This window comes from Alligator mississippiensis, chromosome 1 (assembly GCF_030867095.1).
Source record: "Alligator mississippiensis isolate rAllMis1 chromosome 1, rAllMis1, whole genome shotgun sequence".
In the NCBI taxonomy this organism is placed as follows: Eukaryota; Metazoa; Chordata; order Crocodylia; family Alligatoridae; genus Alligator; species Alligator mississippiensis.
In genome coordinates this window covers 60,918,659-60,943,152 of record NC_081824.1, presented here as the reverse complement: position 1 = coordinate 60,943,152, position 24,494 = coordinate 60,918,659, and the positions used below count along the sequence as shown (strand labels likewise).

The 24,494-nt window shown below is 43.6% G+C and overlaps 1 protein-coding gene across 2 annotated transcripts in view; it reads left to right on the top strand.

Moving 5' to 3' along the window:
* The window catches only part of COL9A1 (collagen type IX alpha 1 chain), a 97,399-nt gene that overhangs the window by 30,436 nt on the left and 42,469 nt on the right, over window positions 1–24,494 (top strand). For both annotated transcript variants that reach the window (XM_006263154.4, XM_019496724.2), the window contains 11 exons: window positions 2,560–2,613; window positions 3,971–4,006; window positions 8,489–8,512; window positions 8,758–8,811; window positions 9,552–9,605; window positions 12,782–12,814; window positions 12,912–12,968; window positions 13,593–13,646; window positions 15,023–15,076; window positions 16,020–16,073; window positions 18,751–18,804. In XM_006263154.4, the coding sequence (XP_006263216.2) occupies window positions 2,560–2,613; window positions 3,971–4,006; window positions 8,489–8,512; window positions 8,758–8,811; window positions 9,552–9,605; window positions 12,782–12,814; window positions 12,912–12,968; window positions 13,593–13,646; window positions 15,023–15,076; window positions 16,020–16,073; window positions 18,751–18,804 (528 nt within the window). The remainder of the gene's footprint in view (window positions 1–2,559; window positions 2,614–3,970; window positions 4,007–8,488; window positions 8,513–8,757; window positions 8,812–9,551; window positions 9,606–12,781; window positions 12,815–12,911; window positions 12,969–13,592; window positions 13,647–15,022; window positions 15,077–16,019; window positions 16,074–18,750; window positions 18,805–24,494) is intronic.

Here is a 24,494-nt window from a genome sequence, read left to right as displayed (position 1 = left end):
AGAACCTCCTAGGACCAAAAGAACAACAATTCAAGGGAATAGGAAAGGTAATATTAATCCCTTGAAAAAAAATATACTGGCAGTGGAAATATATTATTTGTACATTTGGGGAAACTTTTCATTGTTGTTCTTCGGAGGTCAGTGTTTATAAACTGCTTCTTTGCATACTGGTACTTGCATCTTGTGCCAGGGTCTAAGTGTACTAAGATTTAGTTTGTATAATTGGCAGAAGGATAATTTATCATATAAAAACAAGTAAAAAACTAAGACCTAACATAGCCATTTAAGTAGAGATACTCTACATGAATAATGAAGGTACTAAAATTTATATGAAATTGTAAGATGGTGCTATAAGTTGGTTTTTTGTTTTGCAAAGATCTTATACAGAGGTGAATTAAATACTTCTGTTGAAAATGTTAAGATTCCAAAATTATAGGGACCTGATCCTGCAAAGATCTTGTTAATTTCAGTTTTCCAGATTGACTCAATTCCAAAATAATGAATGCAGTACCAGCAAATCAGCATAGCAAATCACGAGAGGCAAAGATCAACCATTTGAAAATCTTTTTCCCCTTTTCTGCCAAACTCAGTTTTTGTTTCCTTTGGAAGAATACATGACAACATAGTCACCTAATGCACAACATTTTCTTGAACACCGCTGTTTTGCTATAGGATTGTGTTGCACGTACCCTGGTCTTAAGGCATGAATGAAAATAGAACCAATAATAAGACACCATGAAATTCAAATATAGTGAAGACTAATTATGCTTCCATTGTGCATCCATCTGGCATGGGATTCAAACGATCATGTATCTGGACTTGCAGTTCAGAGTGTCTTCTCCCATTCTTAAATTGCTGGGTCAGTTCTGCCTTTTTAATCTTGTTCCTTGCAAATTGTTCCACTGTCGGTTTTAATAAACGGAACCAGAATACTGCACAGTGATTATAAGCTGCAGGAAATCAAACTAACAAGAAAAATTTCTGGGTCACACTCTGAATTACTGGAAATTCACAAAAAAGGGGAAATATTGGACAAATATAAAAGCAAGGGTTTTGTAGTAGATCTCTTGAATGTTTTAAGCCACATGTTGATTAAGACATTGAAAACTAAAAGGAAGACAAATGAACCCTCGTTTAATTCCCGGTTGTAATGCCATAGTTATTGCTCTCAGACAGGTAGTATAGTTTAAGGGCCAAATTCTGGTCAAACTTGTGTCAGCTAGATGGAGCTATCATTCAGGGATTTCTCAGCACAGAAGCTGTGTGACTATCATATTTATGTTGAGGCAGCCACATAGATTCAACACCTAACCCAAAGAGTCTCTTTTTCCTCAGATACTGAATTTATGGCCCAGTCATTTCTGACACCACTGTGGTCACTGGAAGCTGGAAATAACACAGAGAAGGCCAGTTTTATGACTGCGTGAAAAGAACCTTGAATGGACTAGTGTGGGATAACCTGAGGAAAATTGTATTGTCCAAAATATTCCTGTCCTTTCTTATTGCATTCTGGAGTAGTGAGGGAAGAGAATCTTCTTCCAGGTGCTTCCACTTACTATTAAGAACCCATTTTTTATCCTTTGTCCTTCAACTGTAAACTCTTCAGTTTATTTAAGGAGAAAAGAGAGGGTAAAGATTCACAGAAAGCTTCTGGGAGAAGCTGTTTGAGGAAATAATTTACATCCTCTGTCACCTTTCACAGAGAAGATGTATTTTCTCCAGGTTAAACTGTCTTTGTGGTGGGTCAGCCTAATGCCTTGCTGACATGTAGCTGTGCCACTTAGCTGTGTTAGTGTAGGCCGTGGCCCCAGGTGACTAACTCATAAGGGAAATTTTTTAAGCTATAAACAATACTCTTTTTTGGATACATGTTGGTAGCTCCTAGTTGGCATTTGTGACTTCTGTACATGCATTACATCCAGCATATGGTGTTATGCTTAGGAGTGTGTTTATATACATATCACAGAAGAACAGAATCTATTTGCATACATTTAATGAGATAAACATGTTTTTTTTAAGGGGTGACTGCTTAACTGAATACTAATTTCTATGTTCCTAATGAGCTGATTACAGCAGAGAGAGGTCAGGAAAAGGTCATCAATCTTATCTGATTATGAAACATTCAGGTAGGCTTCTGGGATAGTCTGGAAATTTGCTCCAGTATCCTAGGTACAAGTGTTTAGGGTGGAAAGTATTGCAACTTGTTATTTTTTAACATAAACCACAGAAAATCGTAAGTCTAACAGTTGGAAAAGGCTGTGATTTAGAGGAATTTGTCTAATTTAATATCACCATTTTATTAATATGGAATTTAAGTAAGAAGTTGTTGAATGCAGCATACCACAATTGCTAGTATTGATAACCACAAACGAACACTTTTGAATTCTGACAACATTTGAATACGGAATAGAATTGTGAAAAACTATCCCTGTATCAAATTAGATATTTGCTCTAAGTTTCCTGCAGCGTTTGCTAACTATTTCATGTGATAGTTTCATTGTTTTATTTTAACAAAAAAATATTAGCATTGTATAAACATGTTACACCTAACTTCTTAAGGGACTGACAGGACCTGATGGATCATCTGGCCCATCTGGTCGAAAAGGACAAAAGGTAAGATTAAGGCTACTTGTTCAATTTTGGAATATTTTTTTTTCCCCCCCACAGGCAAATGTGATCATTTTAACAAAGCTAATGAAATTCTCTCTTTCCTTAAATTTAGCAATGTTAAATAGAATGGATCCTGATTCTGCTAGTCCGGCAGTGGGCAAAATACAGCCCACAAGCAGGATCTGGCCTGCCAAGGGATTTTATCCAGCTACCTAACCTGGTCATGATCCATTGGGGTCGTCCTGTGCTGCTGGGCTGGGCTGTGCTGAGCTGCTCCACAATTGCGCTATACAGTGTGCCTGGGTGTTTGGGGTTGGCAGCTGGGGTTGGGTCACGGGTTTGCACTCTGCCCCTCTCCCAGGTTGGACCAGTCACGATCTCTCATGTGGGGAGTGGATCACAGCTCTACCTTGGCCCTGCGCTGTCACCTGCCTGCGATCCTGACCCCAGCCCTGCCATCAATCCTGTTTCTGGATGCCACTCCCTGCTTGCCTGCGGCCGCATCCTATCCCATCCCCTGGCTGACCTTGCCCAGCCTGCAGGAGTCCCAGGCTGGTCCAGTAATCTACCCCATAGGAAGTTTTGGTGACCTGTTGAGAGCCAGGGATGGGGGTGGGGTGTTGACCCGGCAGCAGGGAGAGGGGTGCTTACCCAGGCCACAACTCACCAAACCCTGCTAAGTGGCCCTCCAGTCCAAATAATTGCCCACTCCTATGCTCCTTATGAAGTACTGAAGCCTTTCAGTTCCCACTGACTTTACAAGGAGTTGAATATGTTGAGCATTTCTAATAGGGTATTCTTTATCTTGCATGATTAGACTATATAATACTGGGACAATTACAGCTGGAAAATCTGAGTTAATCTGTAATTCAAATGTAGAACATGTATCATAGGAAGGCAGAATAACCAAAACGTTCAATTTTCCCCCCTGAAAATAAGGCCAATATTTATTTACAGCCTTTTCTTATGCTAAACGTTGCTTTCCTTTATCTTAATCAATAGTAGCTAAATAGTGAAACAGTCTGCCTAGAGAGATTGTGGAATCTCCATTACCAGACATTTTTAGAGGCAGGTTAGACAAATACTTGCTAGGTGTTAAACAAGCATGTCTTTCCCCTGAGGAGAGGATTGGACTAGCTAAACTTCCAAGGTCCCTTCCAGAGGCCTGTTTTCTTATGACTGTATAATTTTAAAAGGACGGCTCAAGTAAGTGTTAAATCAAAGTGAAGAAGGATTGCAGACTACGCCTTTTTGCTGGTAGCTGCCCAGAATGAAGGATTGTATCTTCTTGTATGTTGTGTGCAACAGTAAGCATGATAATTGAGCTTGACACACTAATAATACCAGTGTTACTTTTCAGGGTGAACCTGGATTGCCTGGAGCTCATGGGCTTCCAGTAAGTGACGTATTTATTATTGTCTGAAAAGTTAGACCACTGTATTCATATTAAATATATGCCATTCATCCCACTTTCACACTTAGTTTACAGATGGGAATTTATCTGGTCCTTTTAGATGAAGGACCCATTCTGGGAAAACAGCTTCAGACAATGCATCGCTGTTTCTCCAGTGGCCTCCAGCAGAAGCACAGTTTCACTGGCCTGCCTGACAGCTACAACACAATACTCAGGGGCACTTTGAAAATCATTCTTAAGTAATGGGCACAAGTTGTTCTTCTTCACCTGAAATTTTTCCCCACAGGTACAACTGGCTAAATACCATATAGTGGGTACCTTTCAAACATTTTCTTTTATCACTAGGCATTGTATTAGAGGTATGACTAGTATTATAACACTAGGAAATACTATTAGTTCCTAGCAATAAAATGATTAAAAGGAAAATTTTAAAGGGAATTCACAGAGTCTTCAGCAGTTACTTTTCTTCTGAAGAGAGGCTGCATTATGATAACAGATCCCTCCTGCAGATAAGTGCTGTCAGCATGTGACTATAGAAATGTCTATATGAAGAAGTGGGATTTTTTATTGAATGATTAATATTCCAGGGAGGAATAGGACTCCTGCTAAATGGGCAGAAACAATTGGTGACAGATAGGAGGGACAAGGCTGAACTCCTCAACGAGTTCTTTGCCTCAGTGTTCCTAAGTGAGGGGCATGACAAGTCTCTCACTGGGGTTGTAGAGAGACAGCAGCAAGGCGCCAGACTTCCATACGTAGATCCTGAGGTGGTGCAGAGTCACTTGGAAGAACTGGATGCCTTTAAGTCGGCAGGCCCGGAAGAGCTCCATCCGAGGGTGCTGAAGGCACTGGCCGACATCATTGCAGAGCCACTGGCGGGAATATTCGAACGCTCATGGTGCACGGGCCGAGTCCCGGAGGACTGGAAAAGGGCTAACGTGGTCCCCATTTTCAAAAAGGGGAGGAAGGAGAACCCGGGCAACTATAGGTCAGTCAGTCTCACCTCCATCCTTGGTAAAGTCTTTGAAAAAATTATCAAGGCTCACATTTGTGAGAGCCCGGCAGGGCAAATTATGCTGAGGGGAAACCAGCACGGGTTTGTGGCGGGCAGATCGTGCCTGACCAATCTAGTCTCTTTCTATGACCAGGTTACGAAACGCCTGGACACAGGAGGAGGGGTGGATGTCGTATACTTACACTTCAGGAAGGCCTTCGATACGGTATCCCACCCCATACTGGTGAACAAAGTTAAGAGGCTGTGATGTGGATGACTACACAGTCCGGTGGGTGGCGAATTGGCTAGAGGGCCGCACCCAGAGAGTCGTGGTGGATGGGTCGGTCTCGACCTGGAAGGGTGTGGGCAGTGGGGTCCCGCAGGGCTCGGTCCTTGGACCGATACTCTTTAATGTCTTCATCAGTGACTTGGACGAGGGAGTCAAATGTACTCTGTCCAAGTTTGCAGATGACACAAAGCTATGGGGAGAAGTGGACACACCGGAGGGCAGGGAACAGCTGCAGGCAGACCTGGATAGGTTGGACAAGTGGGCAGAAAACAACAGGATGCAGTTCAACAAGGAGAAATGCAAAGTGCTGCACCTAGGGAGGAAAAATGTCCAGCTCACCTACAGCCTAGGGAATGACCTGCTGGGTGGCACAGAGGTGGAAAGGGATCTTGGAGTCCTAGTGGACTCCAAGATGAACATGAGCTGGCAGTGTGACGAAGCCATCAGAAAAGCCAATGGCACTTTATCGTGCATCAGCAGATGCATGATGAATAGGTCCAAGGAGGTGATACTTCCCCTCTATCGGGCGCTGGTCAGACCGCAGTTGGAGTACTGCGTGTAATTCTGGGCGCCACACTTCAAGAAGGATGCGGATAACCTGGAGAGGGTCCAGAGAAGGGCAGTTCGTATGGTCAAAGGCCTGCAGACCAAGCCCTACGAGGAGAGACTAGAGAAACTGGATCTTTTCAGCCTCCGCAAGAGAAGGTTGAGAGGCGACCTTGTGGCTGCCTATAAGTTCTTCACGGGGGCACAGAAGGGAGTTGGTGAGTATTTATTCACCAAGGCGCCCCCGGGGGTTACAAGAAACAATGGCCACAAGCTAGCAGAGAGCAGATTTAGATTGGACATTAGGAAGAACTTCTTCACAGTTTGAGTGGCCAAGGTCTGGAACAGGCTCCCAAGGGAGGTGGTGCTCTCCCCTACCCTGGGGGTCTTCAAGAGGAGGTTAGATGAGCATCTAGCTGGGGTCATCTAGACCCAGCACTCTTTCCTGCTTATGCAGGGGGCCAGACTTGATGATCTATTGAGGTCCCTTCCAACCCTAACATCTATGAAGGTTTCCCTTGTATCTAGTATTATGGTATGGCTGTATCATAGGTCTGAATTGCAACATGCAAGAGTTATTTAATAGCTGAGGGAAAGATACATTAAATGTTGTAGACAAGAAAGTTTACTTATTGCTTTGTATTAGAAGGGTAAAATGAAACTGAATTACGTTATTGATACAATTGAAATTCTTCCTTTATTCTTCAAATTCTTCTAATACTACCCTTGAAGAGAAATCTCTGCACTGGTTTGCAAGCCCTGTCCCACCCAGGTGATTTAACAATGTCCTTTTTTCCCAGCGTTTGGTGGCAGTTATGGCTCCCAACTGCTGGAATGCTGCTGTGGGAGGAGCAGGAGGTAGAAAATTTTGGGCTTTCCCCCGTTTACCCTTCCACCTCAATATCCTCTCTCTCTCTCTCTCTCTCTCTCTGTGAGACAGGATACTGGGCTAGATGCACCTATGGTATGACCCAGTCTCTGACAGTCTTATATTCTTGTCTTGCAATGACGTAAGCATGGATGAAGCTTTACAGGTTGGCAGTTTCATTGACTTGAATGGCACATGCTTAAGTATTTGCAGGATTCAGATTCAAACTTATTAGGGGAAATATCTTATGCCAAGATGGAAGAATAATATTTGTTTCTTGGGCATCTCTCCTTAAAATTATGAGGCACAAATCTAATGAAAGTGTAAACAGGAACAGCTTATCCTGCTCATCTGGAAGCATGGGCTAACAGGGGGCCTGCTTGGGGCTGACTTCCCAGTGGCCCACCCACCTGTTTCTGGGCTACCTGCCTGCCTTCTTTCCCACCATGCCTTGTTGTTAATTATTTAATAGATGTTAATCAAGCAGGAGGCTGCCCATTTCCTGCCCCGATGCCAGGGAGCACTATCTGCAGCTCCATTCCTCCCCTATACCACAGCCCAAGCCTCACTGATGGCATCCAAGTGTTACCATAACCACCGGCCCCCATTCTGGGCCCCAGAATCCTCCTGATTGAACCCCACCTGGATTCCTCTCCTCAGGCAGTCTCATCCGCCTTCATCCTGGGTAGCATAGCTCCCTGAACTGCTTCCCCTTCTGGGTGTGGTCCCCCTGGGAACTTTGGCTACTAGCCCTGGCCCACCTCCAGGCCAGTCAGGACCCCAGGCACACAGCTCTTGCGTGTTCCTTGTGTTGGGCCCCTGGCCCTTCGACCCTTCCGGTCCTGGCCCCAGCGTGGACCAGTCAGGGGAAGTCCAGACAGGCCTGAGTCTATAGCCCTTTTTCTCTCTCCAAAGGTCCACCCTCCAGGCCCTCCAAACAAGGGGTAACCCACCCAGTTGTGGGGGCTAGGGGTTAAGGCACCCCAACCCACCTATCACCGGGGTGGTAACTGGCCTGGCATTTCCTGGGGGCTCCCGCGCCACTGAGAGCCCCACCAGGCCACCCACTCCCGGCAGGGTGCAGTTTTAGGTCATGCCCAGGACCAGGAGCTTCCTTACCGTCCCCTACAGCTCCTCCCTTACCTCCAGATGACACCAGCAGCCCCTCCAGCCAGGTAGTGTTGCCGCCTGGTCTCTAGGCAGCCGAACTGCCCTGTTTATATGGGCAGCCCCTGATTCCAAAATGGCTGCCCTCATCAGGCACCTGCCAGCTCTGGGCCCTACACGTGGATTACTGGTTTTAGAGACTTGGGAAGGCTTTTTTCTCCTTTGTTTCTCTCCTTTGTTTTCAATGACTGCTCATTTACATGTTCTTGGTGTAGTGTCAGGGTATAGCTTTTGTTATGGGTTTCAGTGCTTGATAAATAGTTAAGCCTAAAAGAATTAATATTTTAATCCTTTGCAACATACTTTATTGTTTGTGTCTATAAATTCATGTTGCTGCAGGTTAGCTTAGTCAATCAACAGAATTGTTTCCATTGCTTTCTGAAATCAGGTATTGCACAACAAACTCTATATCTGATATTCAGTATCAGTGAAAGTTACCAAAATATTGATCATATCAGTGTCAAGCTACTAATGCTTTGCTATGCAGGTGTTGAAGGAATTACTGTGATTTTGTGTTTGATCAAGCAAAATGTTCCTACCTTTGCCATCCAATCAGATTAACTGTCAGAAACCTTCTCAGCAAATTTTCTTTTTTTACAGGGTAAGGGAATTATTGGATCAGCTGTAAGTATCATGTTTCACAACCCATATGCTGATTGTTTTAGTTTTGATATTCTTTATTAATATGCACCATTTTTAATTAACATTTTAGACCTGTTGGTGTATCCAGGGCAACTATACATGTGTGTTCCTATTGAAATTTTTTTTTTTGCTGTTCTGTTTGCAAAAATATTTCTTATGTGATTGGATATTTTTCATACACATTATTTAAATAATTTATATATATGTCTTTTACTTGGTTGTTATAGGGTCCCCCTGGTGCAGCAGGACTTCCTGGTGAAGTTGGCCGTGTTGGTCCACCAGTAAGTACCAAACTGTTTGCCAGAAATGTTCATTTATTTCTACTTTATTTCCCAGAACTACTTCTAGCCAGCAAACGGGGGTTAACAGCACTGTGCCAGCAGCTAAAAACATGTGTTGTTTTCCCTGCATACAAAAAACAAACAGCCAACCTCCCCCACAAAAACCAACCAAACACTGCAGGAAAAGATTCCTAGATTTGTAAAAAGGGCTGCTAAAATTTAGGAAATGACAACATTAAGGCTATCTGTAGAACTGTAACTTTGCACTGTTGTGTGCATTATATCTTTTGAAGTATTTTACTACAAGAGTCATAAATTATTTTTTCCAAGGACTTCTGTCTCATATCACTGAATAGAACTGTTGCTAAATATTTCTTAGGATTAGCATTTGGGTTATTCAAAGAGATTCTTAATGTATGATATCTTTATCCATTGGGTATAGGATTTTTTGTAGTGTTTATCCTCGTAGCCAAATACTTAAGTCATATGCTTGAAAAGTACTTCCTGCTCCTAGGAGAAATTTGAAGAGACAAGACACAAATGAGCACAACCTCTCTCCTTCTTAGAATTAAGGTTATTTCCCACTATGAAAGTTGAATTCCTGAATTTGAGCATTCCTGTTTTCAGACCAGCTACTTCGCCTTTCCTTTTAGTTGCCTCACTCTTAGTGACTGCATGCCTGAATATGCAGCTGCTAAGTCGTTACTGTGGACTAATGAAACTCATCCTAAATTATTTAGGGTGAACCTGGGAAGAGAGGACTACCAGGCCTACCAGGACCACCAGGCCAAAGGGTGAGTGATTATTTTTAATGTATGTTATTGTTTGGAGAAGTGTTGCTGTTCTTGTGTGGGCAAAACCCCATACAGTCAAGGAAATGACAAGGAATATCATCAGGGCAGGATTAAAACATAGATACTGTCAGCTCATGTATAGAGCCCCAGATCCTAGACTTACACAATAATGTCTAATTTTACTTTTAATACAAAAGTAAATTTCTAGCTCTTGTGATTGCAAACAAATTTAAAAAATGTGAACCTAAGTGTAACAGCCACAGTCCTATCTTCCTGAGTCTGTAGACAGCCTAAAACAATAGGTTTAAGAGGTATGAGCTGCCTTATCCTATCATCTCAATGAAATCTCCTCATTTGTCCCTATAGTTCCATAAAAGATACCTCTATTGAGTGAGTCAAACATTTCAGAGCAGTGCCTCTGGTTCTCCTCTGTGGGCCTTTTTTGAACAGGGATATTTGTTTTTCAGGTTGTTTGCATTCTTGGTATTCACAAGTTGTGAAAATTCGAACTGAAAGTCACTGGAAGACACTGCATGTCAGGCAGAAAGCAGGGTAGATTTGTACAGACCAACTAAATTATAGATGCATAAGCTTACAGATCAACTAAATTATAGATGTATAAGCTTCCATTGGCAGCGGCTTACTTCATCAGGTGCTATGAAGGGGCTGCAGGAAGCTGAGCTTCTGATTAGAAAGTAGTGATTAAAATACAAAGGGAAGTGGGAGGAAAAAAGGAAAGGGAACTGCTGGGAGAGGCAAGGTTCATAGGAGAGAGAAAAACGAAGCAGTTAGCCTGTTGAGGGACATAGGGGTTATAAAAGCTAATTTAGATAATGGGATAAGAACCTGTAGTCTTGTGTTACACCATACTCAACACAATCCAGTCTATGGATAATTTCCTGTTCTGCCATTTTCCTGTTCAGGTTTGCTTTAAAGTTTTGTTTTCTCTGAACAGCTGCTCTGAGGACAGTGATGGGATGTGTCCAGGCAGGCTAAAATGTTCTGCCAGAGCCTTGTCTGCCTGTCTGGAATTGATGTTGAATCAGTGTTCATTCATTCTTACATGTAGGGATCGCCCTGTCTGTCCAATGCAGACAGCAGAGGGGTATTGGAAACAAGTGGTGGTATATATGATATTGGTTGAGTTGCAAGTGAATGGACCTCTGATGTATAATTCATGTTAGTTGGTCCAGTGATGATGTGATGTGGTCTGTGTTGATGAGGGAGCTCAGCTGGCATCTGGGTCTGGAGAAAAGTCTGGTGCTTGGGAGGTATAGGAGGTATGTAACCTGTTGCTTGAAAATGTGAATGATACAATGGAGAAAAATAACTAGGAGATAAATACAGAGCAGGAATCTATACCAGGTTTTGAGGTTTCTTCTTTATTTTCAGTGGTAGTTCAATGCCTTTTTGAATCCTGAAGTTCACTGACCTCATTCCAATTGGGCCATCATATGCCCTTGTATTCCAGCAGCCTTCTCCAAATTTCAGCCTTCAGGATTTAAACCAGGGGTGGGCAAAATGGCAGATCTGCCCAGTGTCCAGGCTTCATTTCCCAGCAGCCCCTGCCCATGTAATTGAACCAGTTTCCATGGAGATCCTGGGTGGGGTGGGGCTGTGACAGCGCAGGGCCAGGGTTTCCAAGGAGACTGACCCAAGCACCGCTGGCAGGGTGTACTGCTGGGCCAGGAGCTGCTCTGGGGCTGGGACCAGGATTTTGTGATGGTGTCAGCGCGATCCACTGCCTGCACACCCTGGGCAGGAGCATGCAGGCAGCAGATCATGGCTGTGCCACAGCTCCAGACCATGCTGTCACCACTGCAAAATCCTGGCTGTAGCCCAGGACTGGCTTACCACCCTGCTGTGCACCCTGCCAGTGGTGCTTGGGTGGGTCTCCTCGAAAACCCTGGCCCTGCGCTGTCCCAGCCGCGCCCCTCCGGGGCTCTCCATGGAAACCAGCAGCAGTGACGTGGGTAGGGGCTGCTAGGAAATGGAGCCTGCCATGGACTGAAATCGGCCTGCGGGACAGACTGCCCACCCATGATTTAAATTATTCCCTGAAGAGGCCCTCCTATGGTTTCCTTATGCTTCCTTAGTCCAACAGAAGGCATTTCTCCATATAAGAAACTGCCAGCCCTTCCCATGAACTGGTTCCATCCACACAGTGGGGTTTCCTAATGTGCTCCAGTCCTCCCTTCCAGGTTCGATGAACTTCATTTCATTTCCTAAAAACTTTCCTTTCACTGCTGAGTCCATTCCTGTTTGTACACAGATCTCTAATTTCTTCATTACAGTTGGTTGACAGACTCCTGAATTGTCTATCCATTCTTCTGGTGTGAAAAGGATTTTTGTCTCTAGGCCATGGCTGTTCAGCTTCAAGGTGGCTGGGGTACCCAGACCTGGAGCCATAGAGGAGACCGGGTGGGAGCCCAGGAGCTGCATGCAGCCTACAGGGCACCAGTTGGACAGACCTGCTCCAGAGCACTGAGCTGCCATAAATTGGGAAAAAATGTTTTCTATACAAAGGAGATTTTATTTTGCTCAATTTCAAATTAACAAGGTTTCAACATGAGACAGCACTTTAATTTTCATTACATTTATCCAAACAATTTCTTTAAGAATCCCAAATCTAAAAGCAGTTTTTGGTAAATTTCAATTTAGATGCACTTCTCCTGAGAACATCATATAACAACTTGTTAATGTTGCACTGCACAGCCAAATGGGATATGTATACGTTTGATGGCCCACATAAGAAAATGAGAGGCAGCTATGGTTATTTTAAAGAAAACAAGATGGCCTGTTTTTAGGATGTACTGATTTCATATGTAACTTTTACTCTGAATTTATATGAAAACTTTTATTTTATTTTACATCTAATTATAGAAATATAACTGTAGATATCTAAAATATATAAAAGAAATCTGCAAGAGCTTCTAAAAGAAAAAAGAAGGTTATTTTGCATTGTAGAAAAGCAAAATTAAGATGGAGTATAGTTTTTTTCAGGTGCATCCAAAATCCTGCTGTTTGTGGCACTGAGCATATTAAAGTTCCTTTGGGTTGATTGCATTTCCAAAGATAAAATCCAGAAATTCTGCTTTCCTCCACCATACTATCCAATATGTCAGGAATGTTTTTAACTCCTTTTTATTAACTTTCAAACATTTCATCTAATTTAGGGAACAATTGGGCTACATGATGGAGATCCACTGGTAAGACATTTACTTATCTTTTTGGAAAAGATTGTCTTAATAATAAATCTTTAAAATTTCTCATGAACATTAACTCAGTGTGTGGATACTTTTTCAGTGTCCCAATGCTTGTTCACCTGGTCGTCCAGGACATGCTGGCCTGTCAGGGATGAAGGTAAGCAAATGAGTTGGCTTTAGTTAGATGTGTTACCTTTATAAATACAGGCTAGTTCCTTGAATTACTACTGTGGGAACTAGCTGGCCTGATATTAAGGTGGTTTGATATTAGTTTCAATGAAGATTGTATTTGGTACTGTTGTATTGAGCATTGTGCCATTTCATCTTCAACTGCCAAAAAGAGCCATCACCATTTAAATATCTCATTGCTGCATTTATAACTTAAAAATTTCAGACATGCAAATTATTCCCAGTTTTTAGTCTTCTGTTTTTTTTTCCTACGAAGACTAATGTGCCAAATTGAAATAATACCATCTTGTCTCTTGCTAATTCTGATTTCTTTTATGTTACGTTTTTTTCATAAGAAGTCCAGGGATAATGTCTCTATGAGGGAATTATTAGCTGAATGTTGGAAATGCTTTTTTGCTAGATATGGGAATGTGTTTTTCTGAAGGTGGTAAAATGGCTATCATAGCATGTATCAATGAGCAGGCAGATGAAGAGGGTTGTTATAAAGAGGTGTTGTAGAGGGAACTCCCAAATAGCGCTAGGCAGTCTGTGTTGGAAGACCCTGTATCTCAAGTTGCAAATAGTGTTAATTTATTTTTTTAATGTATCTTAGGGTCATAAAGGTGCAAAAGGAGAGCCTGGTGAACCAGGAAGACAGGGTCATAAGGTAAGGAAGTGTTTTAGTGGGAGAACTGATATGGAAAGGAAGTGATTGGTAGCAAAATAACAATGGCTTAGCCACTTCTTCAAAAAGCGTTATCAAAATTAATGTTTGTTCTGCCACAGTGCTGCAGAGAAAGTGACTTGCTGCACTGTACTTGAGCCAACATCATCATCTGCTAATTTGTTCATTTCTTTTCTGCATTTATGATTGGCTTGGCGATTCCCTTCTCACTTTTCATATTGTCCTTTTACTTGTTATTGAACTAATTCAAGAATACAAAAAGGGTTCATTAGTTTAAAAATATTAAGATATAAGTCTAAAGAAATTCTGTAGGCAATCAGGGAATACCTATGATAGCAGAAGTGAATGAGGAGAGGAGAGAGATAACTAGGTGTAGGTAGAATAAGAAAGGGAAAACGCAACAGATATAAAGGAAATGGGCAAGGACCAAATCTGTTTTGCAGTTCAACTACATTATCATCCAAAAGTGTGGGTTATTTAGAATGACATCTTTTCAGACTCTGGTTTCTGTAGGGAAATTTAGGGAATCCCCACTGCCTTTCTTGATGCTGTAACTCATCCACAGAGGATTTGTCTTTCCAGGAGAGATGAACTAGAGCCTTTCAAAAGATAAATGAACTTAAAAAGTAGGGACAAAAAGTTGTGCACTAAAACCCTTTCCTTACATGGAATGAGGAAAATATTAATTTATTGGAATTGGTTCCTCCTTTTTTTGAACGAATGAGATATAAGAATCACTGAACTCTTGTTATACCCCCAGAATGGTTCTTTTACAAATCAGCCTGGCACTGGAAGTTATAGTTCCACTCTCTAACAGCACGAGGAAGGTAATTGCCTGGTCAAATATGGGTTTACTAAAATGTACTGTCTGTTAAATAGTAACTCTGAAGGATCATGCTGGATTGCAGTGAAGAGCTACCAACTGCAGAACTGATTTTCAGACTCTGACCTAAACCATATCACATCTTTTTATCTGAATGAACAAATAAATCGAGGAATATTAACTGTGGGGGGAAAAAGGCTTATATAAAACAGTTTGACATATTTTTACTCTGCCTATGTCAAATGACCACTTTCCATCAGCATTCAGATTCTTTAAACATGCTTCGTTCCTAAAGCCTATGATGCACCCAAGAAAAAAGCCTATTTTTATGCAGACAGATTTGAATTGCTCTTTCATCTAATGAACAAGTGTATTTGCTAATTTGGTGTAGGGAATTTGCCTTAAGTTAGTTTCCTTTTGTGCAGAACACATTGATGGGAATCAACAAGTAATAGGGAGTAATCTTTGCCATGACAGACTGTTGTTCCACTCAGGATGTGGATTTGCTTCAGCTTTCTTACCTTTGCTTTTTCAGGGTGAGGAAGGAGACCAAGGAATCCTAGGTGATGTGGGAAGTCAAGGCCCTCCAGTAAAGTATTTTCTCTTAAATATCACTATAAGTTTGCCTCATTTAGTCATAGTTGTTTCTAAAATAAAATATTTTCATTTGTTTATAAAAAGGAGGCAGGTAAAACAATATATTTTAAAATAATATTCTCATATTGACTATAAACATAATTCCATGCATAAAACAACACAATGCAACAGCTGCTTTTCTGTTGTAAGGGCATAATTTATAACACTTTCATGCTCAAAATATTATTTTCTTTCTTTGTTGCTCTGAAAAGTAAGATTGGGCAATTATGTGATCTATATACACTTTTTCAGGCCTTCTCATCTGTGGTGTTGTTGCCTTTGACCCCAACTTTGCAAAGACTGAGAATGCCAGTTAGATCGAGCCTCTCATAACACAGGTAGAAGAATGCCTGTTTTGTGCATTCTGACAAGTTTGGAGTATGATGGGTATCGTCAAGACTTGAGGTGCTTTCTGGGTTGATGCAGGAATTGATTAGGGCTTTTCAGGGCCAAACTATTGGACTTTGGTACCTAAGTTCTCCTTAAGTCCTACTTTAGGCACCTGAATCTTTTTGTGGACACTTTCAGCTCCTCTTGATCACATTTTACAGTGACATTGACATAACTTCAACACTGTGATGTTTAACAGATCAAGACAATATTTTTCTGACATTGCAGTTTACTTGTGTTTGGCACCTTTGTGCAAATTATGACCGATCTCTTAGTTTCTCTAAATCTGAGCTACCTGTGTTCTGTTTGCTATTTTATTAATTGTAAAATTTTAAGGTTACCATAGTAAGTCAACATTTTTGCTGCAGAGATAGGAAAAAGTAAAATAAATATGAAGAAAGCATATAGTTCTGTAAGAAATCTACATGAAAATCAGTGTATTTCTGATAAGAAAATACTAGTATGGTCTAAGTAGTCTCAACATACTTTTGACTTTTCATTTCCAGGGCCCTCCAGGTTCAAGAGGTATGATTGGTATAATGGGACCGAAAGGTGACAAGGTAAGTATGAGCAGTTATTTCTTTAGAATGGAGTGAGTAGGAGGAGATGGATCACTCTATGAGTAACATTTTAGTCAGTGAGTTATTACTTAAGGGCACTTTCTGGGCTTTTCCGTATTTAGATTGATTTTGATGCCTTTTTCAGCTTTCTCTGACAAGTTTACTTCAGCAGTTGTTGTCATCATACTTCTGGTTAGGAAGAAAGACAGCTGTGTCCTTTCTGGTCATCTGTGTTTATGTATCAGTACATATAACTGATGTGCACCTGCTCATCTCATTCGCTTACTATTCTTTCCTTGTCCCCAGGATTTACACTTGCTTGGCATATCCTGCCTCTTGCTCTTGGATGCTTTTGGGAAGACATAAAATTAATTGTTATGTATATGTATGCCAACATTGTCCTTTTTCACTATAACTAGAATTCACTGAATATTCTGTTCGCTGAGTGCATCCTCCTCAGCTTTTCCACTTTTACTGTCTCCTGTTTTCTCTTGCTTGCCTTAGTACTTAGATCATTTCCATGAACTCAGCTCCTATTCCCAGTAACTGACAGGCTAATGCAGTGGTGTTCAACATATGGTCCACTGGCTTGATCCAGCCCCAAAGTGACTGGATCTGGCTTGTGGCATGGGGGATCAGAGGCAAGCAGCTCAATCCAGTGCATCTCCTTCCCTGCCCTGTGCTGTGTCACTGATCCCACCTCCAGCTTTCCCTCCCCTATGGCAGGCTCTCTCCCTCTCCCCTCCCCTATGGCAGGCTCTGCTTACTCTCTCCTTCCTTATCTCCCTCTCGCCATCCTGGTTCCTTCTGACATTGGCGGCCACCTCCATCCCCGGTCTCTCACTTCTCCATCCCCTGTGCAGTTTAGTTGGATTTCAAGTACCCAGCCCATTTCTCTAAAAGGTTAAGCTCTTTTGAGTAGTGCAAATCTAACCTGAGTGTCCAATGGAGGATATGGAAAACACAGCACATACCCTCTAAACTTTATTTCTTGGTGCAAGGGTCCAGTTCTCTTAGTGTTGCCAACATAAAATGCTTGTTCAGAAATTCCAATATCTCCCTTCCTGCTGCCTTTCACACTTTTTGTCTTTTCTAGTTTCCATATTACCAGGAAATTGCCCAGATTGATTAATCTTAACTGAATCCTTTGCTTTCCTTTAATCACTTTCTAAACTGATTTATTTATTTTTTTTATCTTCTGTAATCTTCCTAAATTTATGGCCAGGATGCAGTGATTGAGCCACTTGCACATTCCCAGGAAATGGAACCTATCACATCTTTTCTAAGTAATTTTTGTCAGCCTTCTCTTCTTAGAAACCAAATCAAAACCACCTTTCTGCTTTTTTAAGACTCCATGATTTGCCCTTCTAGACCTCTTGGACACATTTGCTGGCCTACTTCTGCTTCTTTTTGGTATTGTACTATTCTAGCCATATATTTCTTCTGAACTCTCTGGGTTTATTTGTCCACTTATTTGTGATGTCTTGTCTATTGAAATATTTATTGTCTTTAAGAAATTTCTTGTTCTTTCCATCTTTCCTCCAAACATTTCATTTTGGGTTGTAATTGATTCTCTATAAAGCATTGTAATACCATTTTATGAGAAACAGCATTAAGATAAATTGCTTTACATTACGCAGTTGCCATTCACATGTTGGTGCCATTTTTTTTATGATCTGTATTTATAGTGTGTTTTGAAATGATTCAGGGAAAGGAAATTAGTTAAAGCCCATGATAAATTGTTCTGTTTGGTGCTTTTTGATAGAGGACTGTGTAAAGCAGGGGTGCTCAATCTCTGACCCATGGGCCAAATCTAGCCCGCTGAGCCGTGACATCTGACCTGTGGTGCTTCTGGCATCTGGGGAGCAGTGGAACCTCTGTGTAACATTATCTAGCTTGGCTCGGGCCATTCCTGCACCACAGGATCAGGGCCAGGCCTGCGCTCTGTGCACCTGGATCAGCCCAGACTGCTCCCTGCCTCCGACATGTCTAGACAGGGGCTGCTCCACTGCCTGCCAGCGCATCTGGATTAGGGCTGCGCTCCTCCCTGTCCCCCCAACACATCCTGATTGGGGCCACCCTGTCCCATGCCCCGGTGCATCTGAATCAGGGCTGGGCTGCTTCTTCCTCCCTGGCACGTACTGGGGCCACTTCAGATCTTCCTACCCCCTCATACATCTGGATCAGGGCTGGGCTGCTCCCCTCCCCGATGCATCCGGATTGGGGCTGCTCCACTCCCCACCCACGTCTAGTGTGTGTCCAGATCAGGGCTGCTCTGCCACGTGCCCCACAGTGGTCAGACTAGGGTCAGGCTACATATCCCCCCCAATAGCTGGATCCAGCCTGTGGCTGGGCCTGGCACTGTCGATTTGGCCCACATGGTGAAAGGGTTGGGCACCACTGATGTAAAATGCAGTTATTAATTCCATACATATAATTGCCAGAATTCTGTATGCAAAATTTGCTCACATTTAATGTGACTTCCAAAAGGGCAGCATAAAGTTTGAAAAAGGTTAAAAAACAGTTTGCCAAAATGTTTGTATTTATGATAAAAATCCCTAAGTCACATGCAGAGAAGGGTATAGCACTTGCATCTCCCTCTAAAACAAGTGAAAGTTGAAGGTGCTCCATGCCTTTCAGGATTTGCTTAGCCTCTTGTGGTGTCTCTATTTTGCAGGGTGCTCGTGGGCTGGATGGTGACCCGGGTCCCCGAGGTCTCCCTGGTGCTCCTGTAAGTAGCATTTTCTAGCAGCCAGACCCTCTAGTGTGGCAGTAAATTTTAGAAAGTTTATAGTTGTAAAGCAGAAGAGTCTCTGCACAGACAGCTGGCCATTAAGGACTGATGGTATAAACTCTTACCACACATTCTCCAGCAACCACTAAACAGGCATTATATCTGTATGTGGCTGTTTTACTGTCAAATACAGAACAGCCTGTTATGATGAGGGGAATTAGTAACACAGGACTGGAAGGAAGTCCTTAGACCACAAAAGTTCATTTGCCACATTCCCAGGCTATATTTTGTTCAAAAGAGTCCCCAACTACAACCATTTTGGTCTCTCTCATATACCTCAGCTATAAAGCGCCCAGTAAAAAGAACCTCCAGTGTGCCGCAGGAGAGACAAGTCTGCTACTGCTGAGGAATTTGTGAGGATTATCTGAGTGTATTTTATGTAGGAAATGGAATGGGTCGCATGCTGCAGATTCAGGCAAAAGAAAAAAAACTAAGGGTCCTTGTCAGTCTGACCTGAGATAAAATTCCTTCCTGACCTCAAATTTGACAGCCTGTTTGGCTTTGAGTATGAGAACAAGACTCATCTGCCACCATTCCAACATCAAGAAATAGTTTTTTAGATATATAGGGAGTAAAAGGAAGGCCCAGGGAGGAATAGGACCCCTGCTAAATGGGCAGAAACAATTGGTGACAGACAGGGGGGACAAGGCTGAACTCCTCAATGAGTTCTTTGCCTCAGCGTTCCTAAGTGAGGGGTACGACAAGTCTCTCACTGGGGTTGTAGAGAGGCAGCAGCAAGGCGCCAGACTTCCGTGCATAGACCCTGAAATGGTGCAGAGTCATTTGGAAGAACTGGATGCCTTTAAGTCGGCAGGCCCGGATGAGCTTCATCCAAGGGTGCTGAAGGCACTGGCCGACATCATTGCAGAGCCACTGGTGGGAATATTTGAAAGCTCATGGCGCACGGGCCAAGTCCTGGAGGACTGGAAAAGGGCCAACGTGGTCCCCATTTTCAAAAAGGGGAGGAAGGAGGACCCGGGCAACTATAGACCTGTCAGTCTCACCTCCATCCTTGGCAAAGTCTTTGAAAAAATTATCAAGGCTCACATTTGTGAGAGCCCGGCAGGACAAATTATGCTGAGGGGAAATCAGCACGGGTTCGTGGCAGGCAGATCGTGCCTGACCAATCTAGTTTCTTTTTATGACCAGGTTACGAAACGCCTGGGCACAGGAGGAGGGGTGGATGTCGTGTACTGAGACTTCAGGAAGGCCTTCGATACGGTATCCCACCCCAAACTGGTGAACAAGTTAAGAGGCTGTGACTTGGATGACTACACAGTCCGGTGGGTGGCGAATTGGCTGGAGGGTCGCACCCAGAGAGTCGTGGTGGATGGGTCGGTTTCGACCTGGAAGGGTGTGGGCAGTGGGGTCCCGCAGGGCTCGGTCCTTGGACCAATACTCTTTAATGTCTTCATCAGTGACTTGGACGAGGGAGTGAAATGTACTCTGTCCAAGTTTGCAGATGACACAAAGCTATGGGGAGATGTGGACACGCCGGAGGGCAGGGAACAGCTGCAAGCAGATCTGGACAGGTTGGACAAGTGGGCAGAAAACAACAGAATGCAGTTCAAGAAGGAGAAATGCAAAGTGCTGCACCTAGGGAGGAAGAATGTCCAGCACACCTACAGCCTAGGGAATGACCTGCTGGGTGGCACGGAAGTGGAAAGGGATCTTGGAGTCCTAGTGGACTCCAAGATGAACGTGAGTCGGCAGTGTGACGAAGCCATCAAAAAAGCCAATGGCACTTTATCGTGCATCAGCAGATGCATGACGAATAGGTCCAAGGAGGTGATACTTCCCCTCTATAGGGTGCTGGTCAGACCGCAGTTGGAGTACTGCGTACAATTGTGGGCACCGCAATTCAAGAGGGACGCGGATAACCTGGAGAGGGTCCAGAGAAGGGCCACTCGTATGGTTAAGGGCCTGCAGACCAAGCCCTACGAGGAGAGACTAGAGAAACTGGATCTTTTCAGCCTCCGCAAGAGAAGGTTGAGAGGCGACCTTGTGGCTGCCTATAAGTTCATCACGGGGGCACAGAAGGGAATTGGTGAGTATTTATTCACCAAGGCGCCCCCGGGGGTTACAAGAAATAATGGCCACAAGCTAGCAGAGAGCAGATTTAGATTGGACATTAGGAAGAACTTCTTCACAGTTTGAGTGGCCAAGGTCTGGAACGGGCTCCCAAGGGAGGTGGTGCTCTCCCCTACCCTGGGGGTCTTCAAGAGGAGGTTAGATGAGCATCTAGCTGGGGTCATCTAGACCCAGCACTCTTTCCTGCTTATGCAGGGGGTCGGACTCGATGATCTATTGAGGTCCCTTCTGACCCTAACATCTATGAATCTATGAATCTATGAATCATTAGGAATACCTTTGCCACCAAACCAGTCTGCAATATCTAGCTGTGCCCAGTGTTCACAGCTTTAAGTGTGCAGCTTTAGGCTGCAGTGGTTGGGTGGCACACTGGTTGTGGAAAACACTGACATGCAACGAACAGATCCACCTGCACACAATTGTCCCCAGATGCATCTACATAGAGCATAGTGGGGCTCAGGTTTCCCCACCTTCAAGCACAAGTTGGCTATTGCACATTTAGCTGCTACTGAGGCTCTCCACTTTGGGTTGGAGCTCTTTTAGTCCCATCTGGAGTCATTGCAGCATGATGCTTCTCCTAACTCCTTTCTGGGTGACATTTATTTTCAGTAGCCCAGGCTGCCATATTAGTTGTACTTCCTTTTACAGAGTTAGCCTAGATATTAAGTCTGATTTTTTTTCTGAAAGTGTTTTTCAAAATCCCAGCTTCCAGATAGCTTTTCTTTTATGTGTCCTACTGACTGATTACAGTCACACTGCTCTGCATATTCATCCAAAGTCCTCCAACATATCTCCAGGCAGTGGCAATGCCAGCAGCACCCTGATTGAGAACTACTAGCCCACCAACAGGTGAATTCACCGATATGCTGACAGAGCACATGGTGTTTGACTGCTTATCTAAAAAAGATCAGTATTTATTATGTCAACTGTATTCCCACTCAGACACAGTATTTGTTTTCAAATAGTTCAGAACATCTTTCTTTAAATCTGAGAGGGGAAAAATGTGTTACGTAAGCTAGGAAAAATCAGGTCAATTTGAATTCATTTAACTGAATATTTTACCTTTATTCCACTGTCAACAATTCTACTCATATCAATGGGAGTCTTTCACAAAGGAAAAAAGTAGAATAGCATTTTATTCTGTTTTGCTGTCTAGGCTTCATTCCTATCTCAGCTAACATGGTATAGTTCAGGAGCAATTCTATTGCAACTAATTGAGAATTTCTTATGTAAGCAACAGAAAAAATCAAACCTGCTTGGGGGCAGGGATTGTTTTCTGTTTTATGTAACAAGAGTATGGACTGCACTGCTACTTTCTTGTGCTGTTGTGGGAAAAGGAAAACATTAATAGTTTCATAGTTTGTAGGGTCGGAAGGGACCTTGACAGATCATCAAGTCTGACCCCCTGCCATGGCAGGAAAGAGCACTGGGGTCAAATGACCCCAGCAAGGTTTTCATGCAGCGTCCTCTTAAAGACCCCCAGGGTAGGAGCCAGCACCACTTCTCTTGGAAGTTGGTTCCAGATCCTAGCCACCCCGACAGTGAAGTAGCGCCTCCTGATATCTAGCCTGAATCCACCCTCTGCCAGCTTGTGACCTTTATTTCTACTCACTCCTGGTACTGCTTGGGGGAACAGGGACTCCCCCAATGCCTGCTCATATCCCCTGACTAGTTTGTAACAGGCCACTAGATCCCCCCTCAGCCTTCTCTTGTGGAGGCTGAACAGGTTCAGGTCCCTTAGCCTTTCCTCGTAGGGCCTGCCGTGCTGCCCTGTGATCATGTGGGTGGCCCTCCTCTGAACCCTCTCAATGCTGTCCACATCCCTCCTGAAGTGCGGTGCCCAGAACTGGACTCAGTACTCCAACTGCAGCCTGACCAGTGCTGCATAGAGGGGGAGGATCACCTCCTTGGACCTGCTTGAGATGCATCTGTAGATGCACGACAAGGTGCGGTTGGACTTCCTGACTGCATCCCCACACTGTTGGCCCATGTTCATTTTGGCATCAATAATGATTCCAAGATCTTTTTCTGCCTCTGCACTGACGAGAAGGGAGTTCCCCAGCCTGTAAGTATTCTGCTGGTTCTTCCTCCCCAGGTGCAGCACGTTGCACTTGTCAGTGTTGAAACCCATCCTGTTCTCATCTGCCCACCCCTGTAACATGTCTAGGTCCAATTGCAGCCTATTCCTCCCTTCTAGCGTGCCCACATCCCCCCACATCTTAGTGTCATCAGCAAATTTGAATAGGGTGCTTTTTACCCCCTTGTCCAAGTCACTGATGAAGATGTTGAATGGTGCTGGTCCGAGGACCGAGCCCTGGGGGACCCCACTGCCCACATCCCTCCAGGTCGAAAATGACCCGTCCACAACCACTCTCTGGGTGTGGCTTTCCAGCCAGTTAGCAACCCATTTGACTGTGTAGGTGTCAACGCCACAATCCCCTAGTTTTTTAATGAGAATGGGGTGAGAGAGAGTGTCAAAGGCCTTCCTGAAGTCCAGAAAGACTATGTCCACTGCTACCCCTGCGTCTAAGGATTTTGTGACCTGGTCATAGCAGGCCACCAGGTTGGTCTGACAGGACCTGCCTCTAATGAACTCATGTTGATTGTCCCTGCTGGCCCCTCATGAACATGCGCCAGGATAATTCTCTCAAAAAGCTTACCCAGGATCGAGGTAAGACTAACTGGCCTATAGTTTCCTGGGTCCTCCTTCCTCCCTTTTCTGAAAATGGGAACCACACTGGCCCTTTTCCAGTCCTCTGGCACCACACCAGAACACCACGAATGCTTGTAAAGCCGTGCAAGGGATCCAGCAATGACCTCTGCTAATTCCCTCAGCGCTCTGGGGTGGAGGTTGTCAGGACCAGCTGATTTAAATACATCCAGTCCCTCTGGAAGTTCCCTGACTAGATCCTTACTGACCCTAGGCCTGGGTGCACCTCCCCTGGGGCCTGGGGGGGGTCCTGGCAGATGGGTTGAACTGGTCCCTGTTGAGGAAAATGGAGGCAAAGAAATCGTTAAATAGGTTAGCCTTGTCGTCTGGTGTGACAACCAGATTTCCTGGCGTTAAGAGTCCAATCAACTTCTTATTGAATAAGGAGTTACCTGGCAAGCTGAAACAGTATAACAGTGGTTCTCAGCTGGGTTGCTGCCAAATTAAAACATTATGGAGGGGTTCCCTGAATCTAAAAAAGCTGAGAACCACTGGTCTGGTGTTAGTGGTCACGTCAGTTTTGTGTGGTCTATAAGTACTCTTCCAAGACACCATCTGTGAGGCTGTTACCCTGGTATATAATACTGGGAGCATCTACATGAAATACTAACATCACAGTAGCTTAATAATAACATTGTGCTGTAGCATGCTGGGCAAAACCATGCTAATACACTACTGTGTAGTAGTATTAGGCAACTGTGCAGTAAGCATCACTAGCTGTGCCTCAGCGGTATTATGCAGTAACACGTGTTACTGAACATTGATTTAATTCTTTATTAACCAAGTACTGAACTTAATGCACAGTATCTATGGTTCATTAATGAAC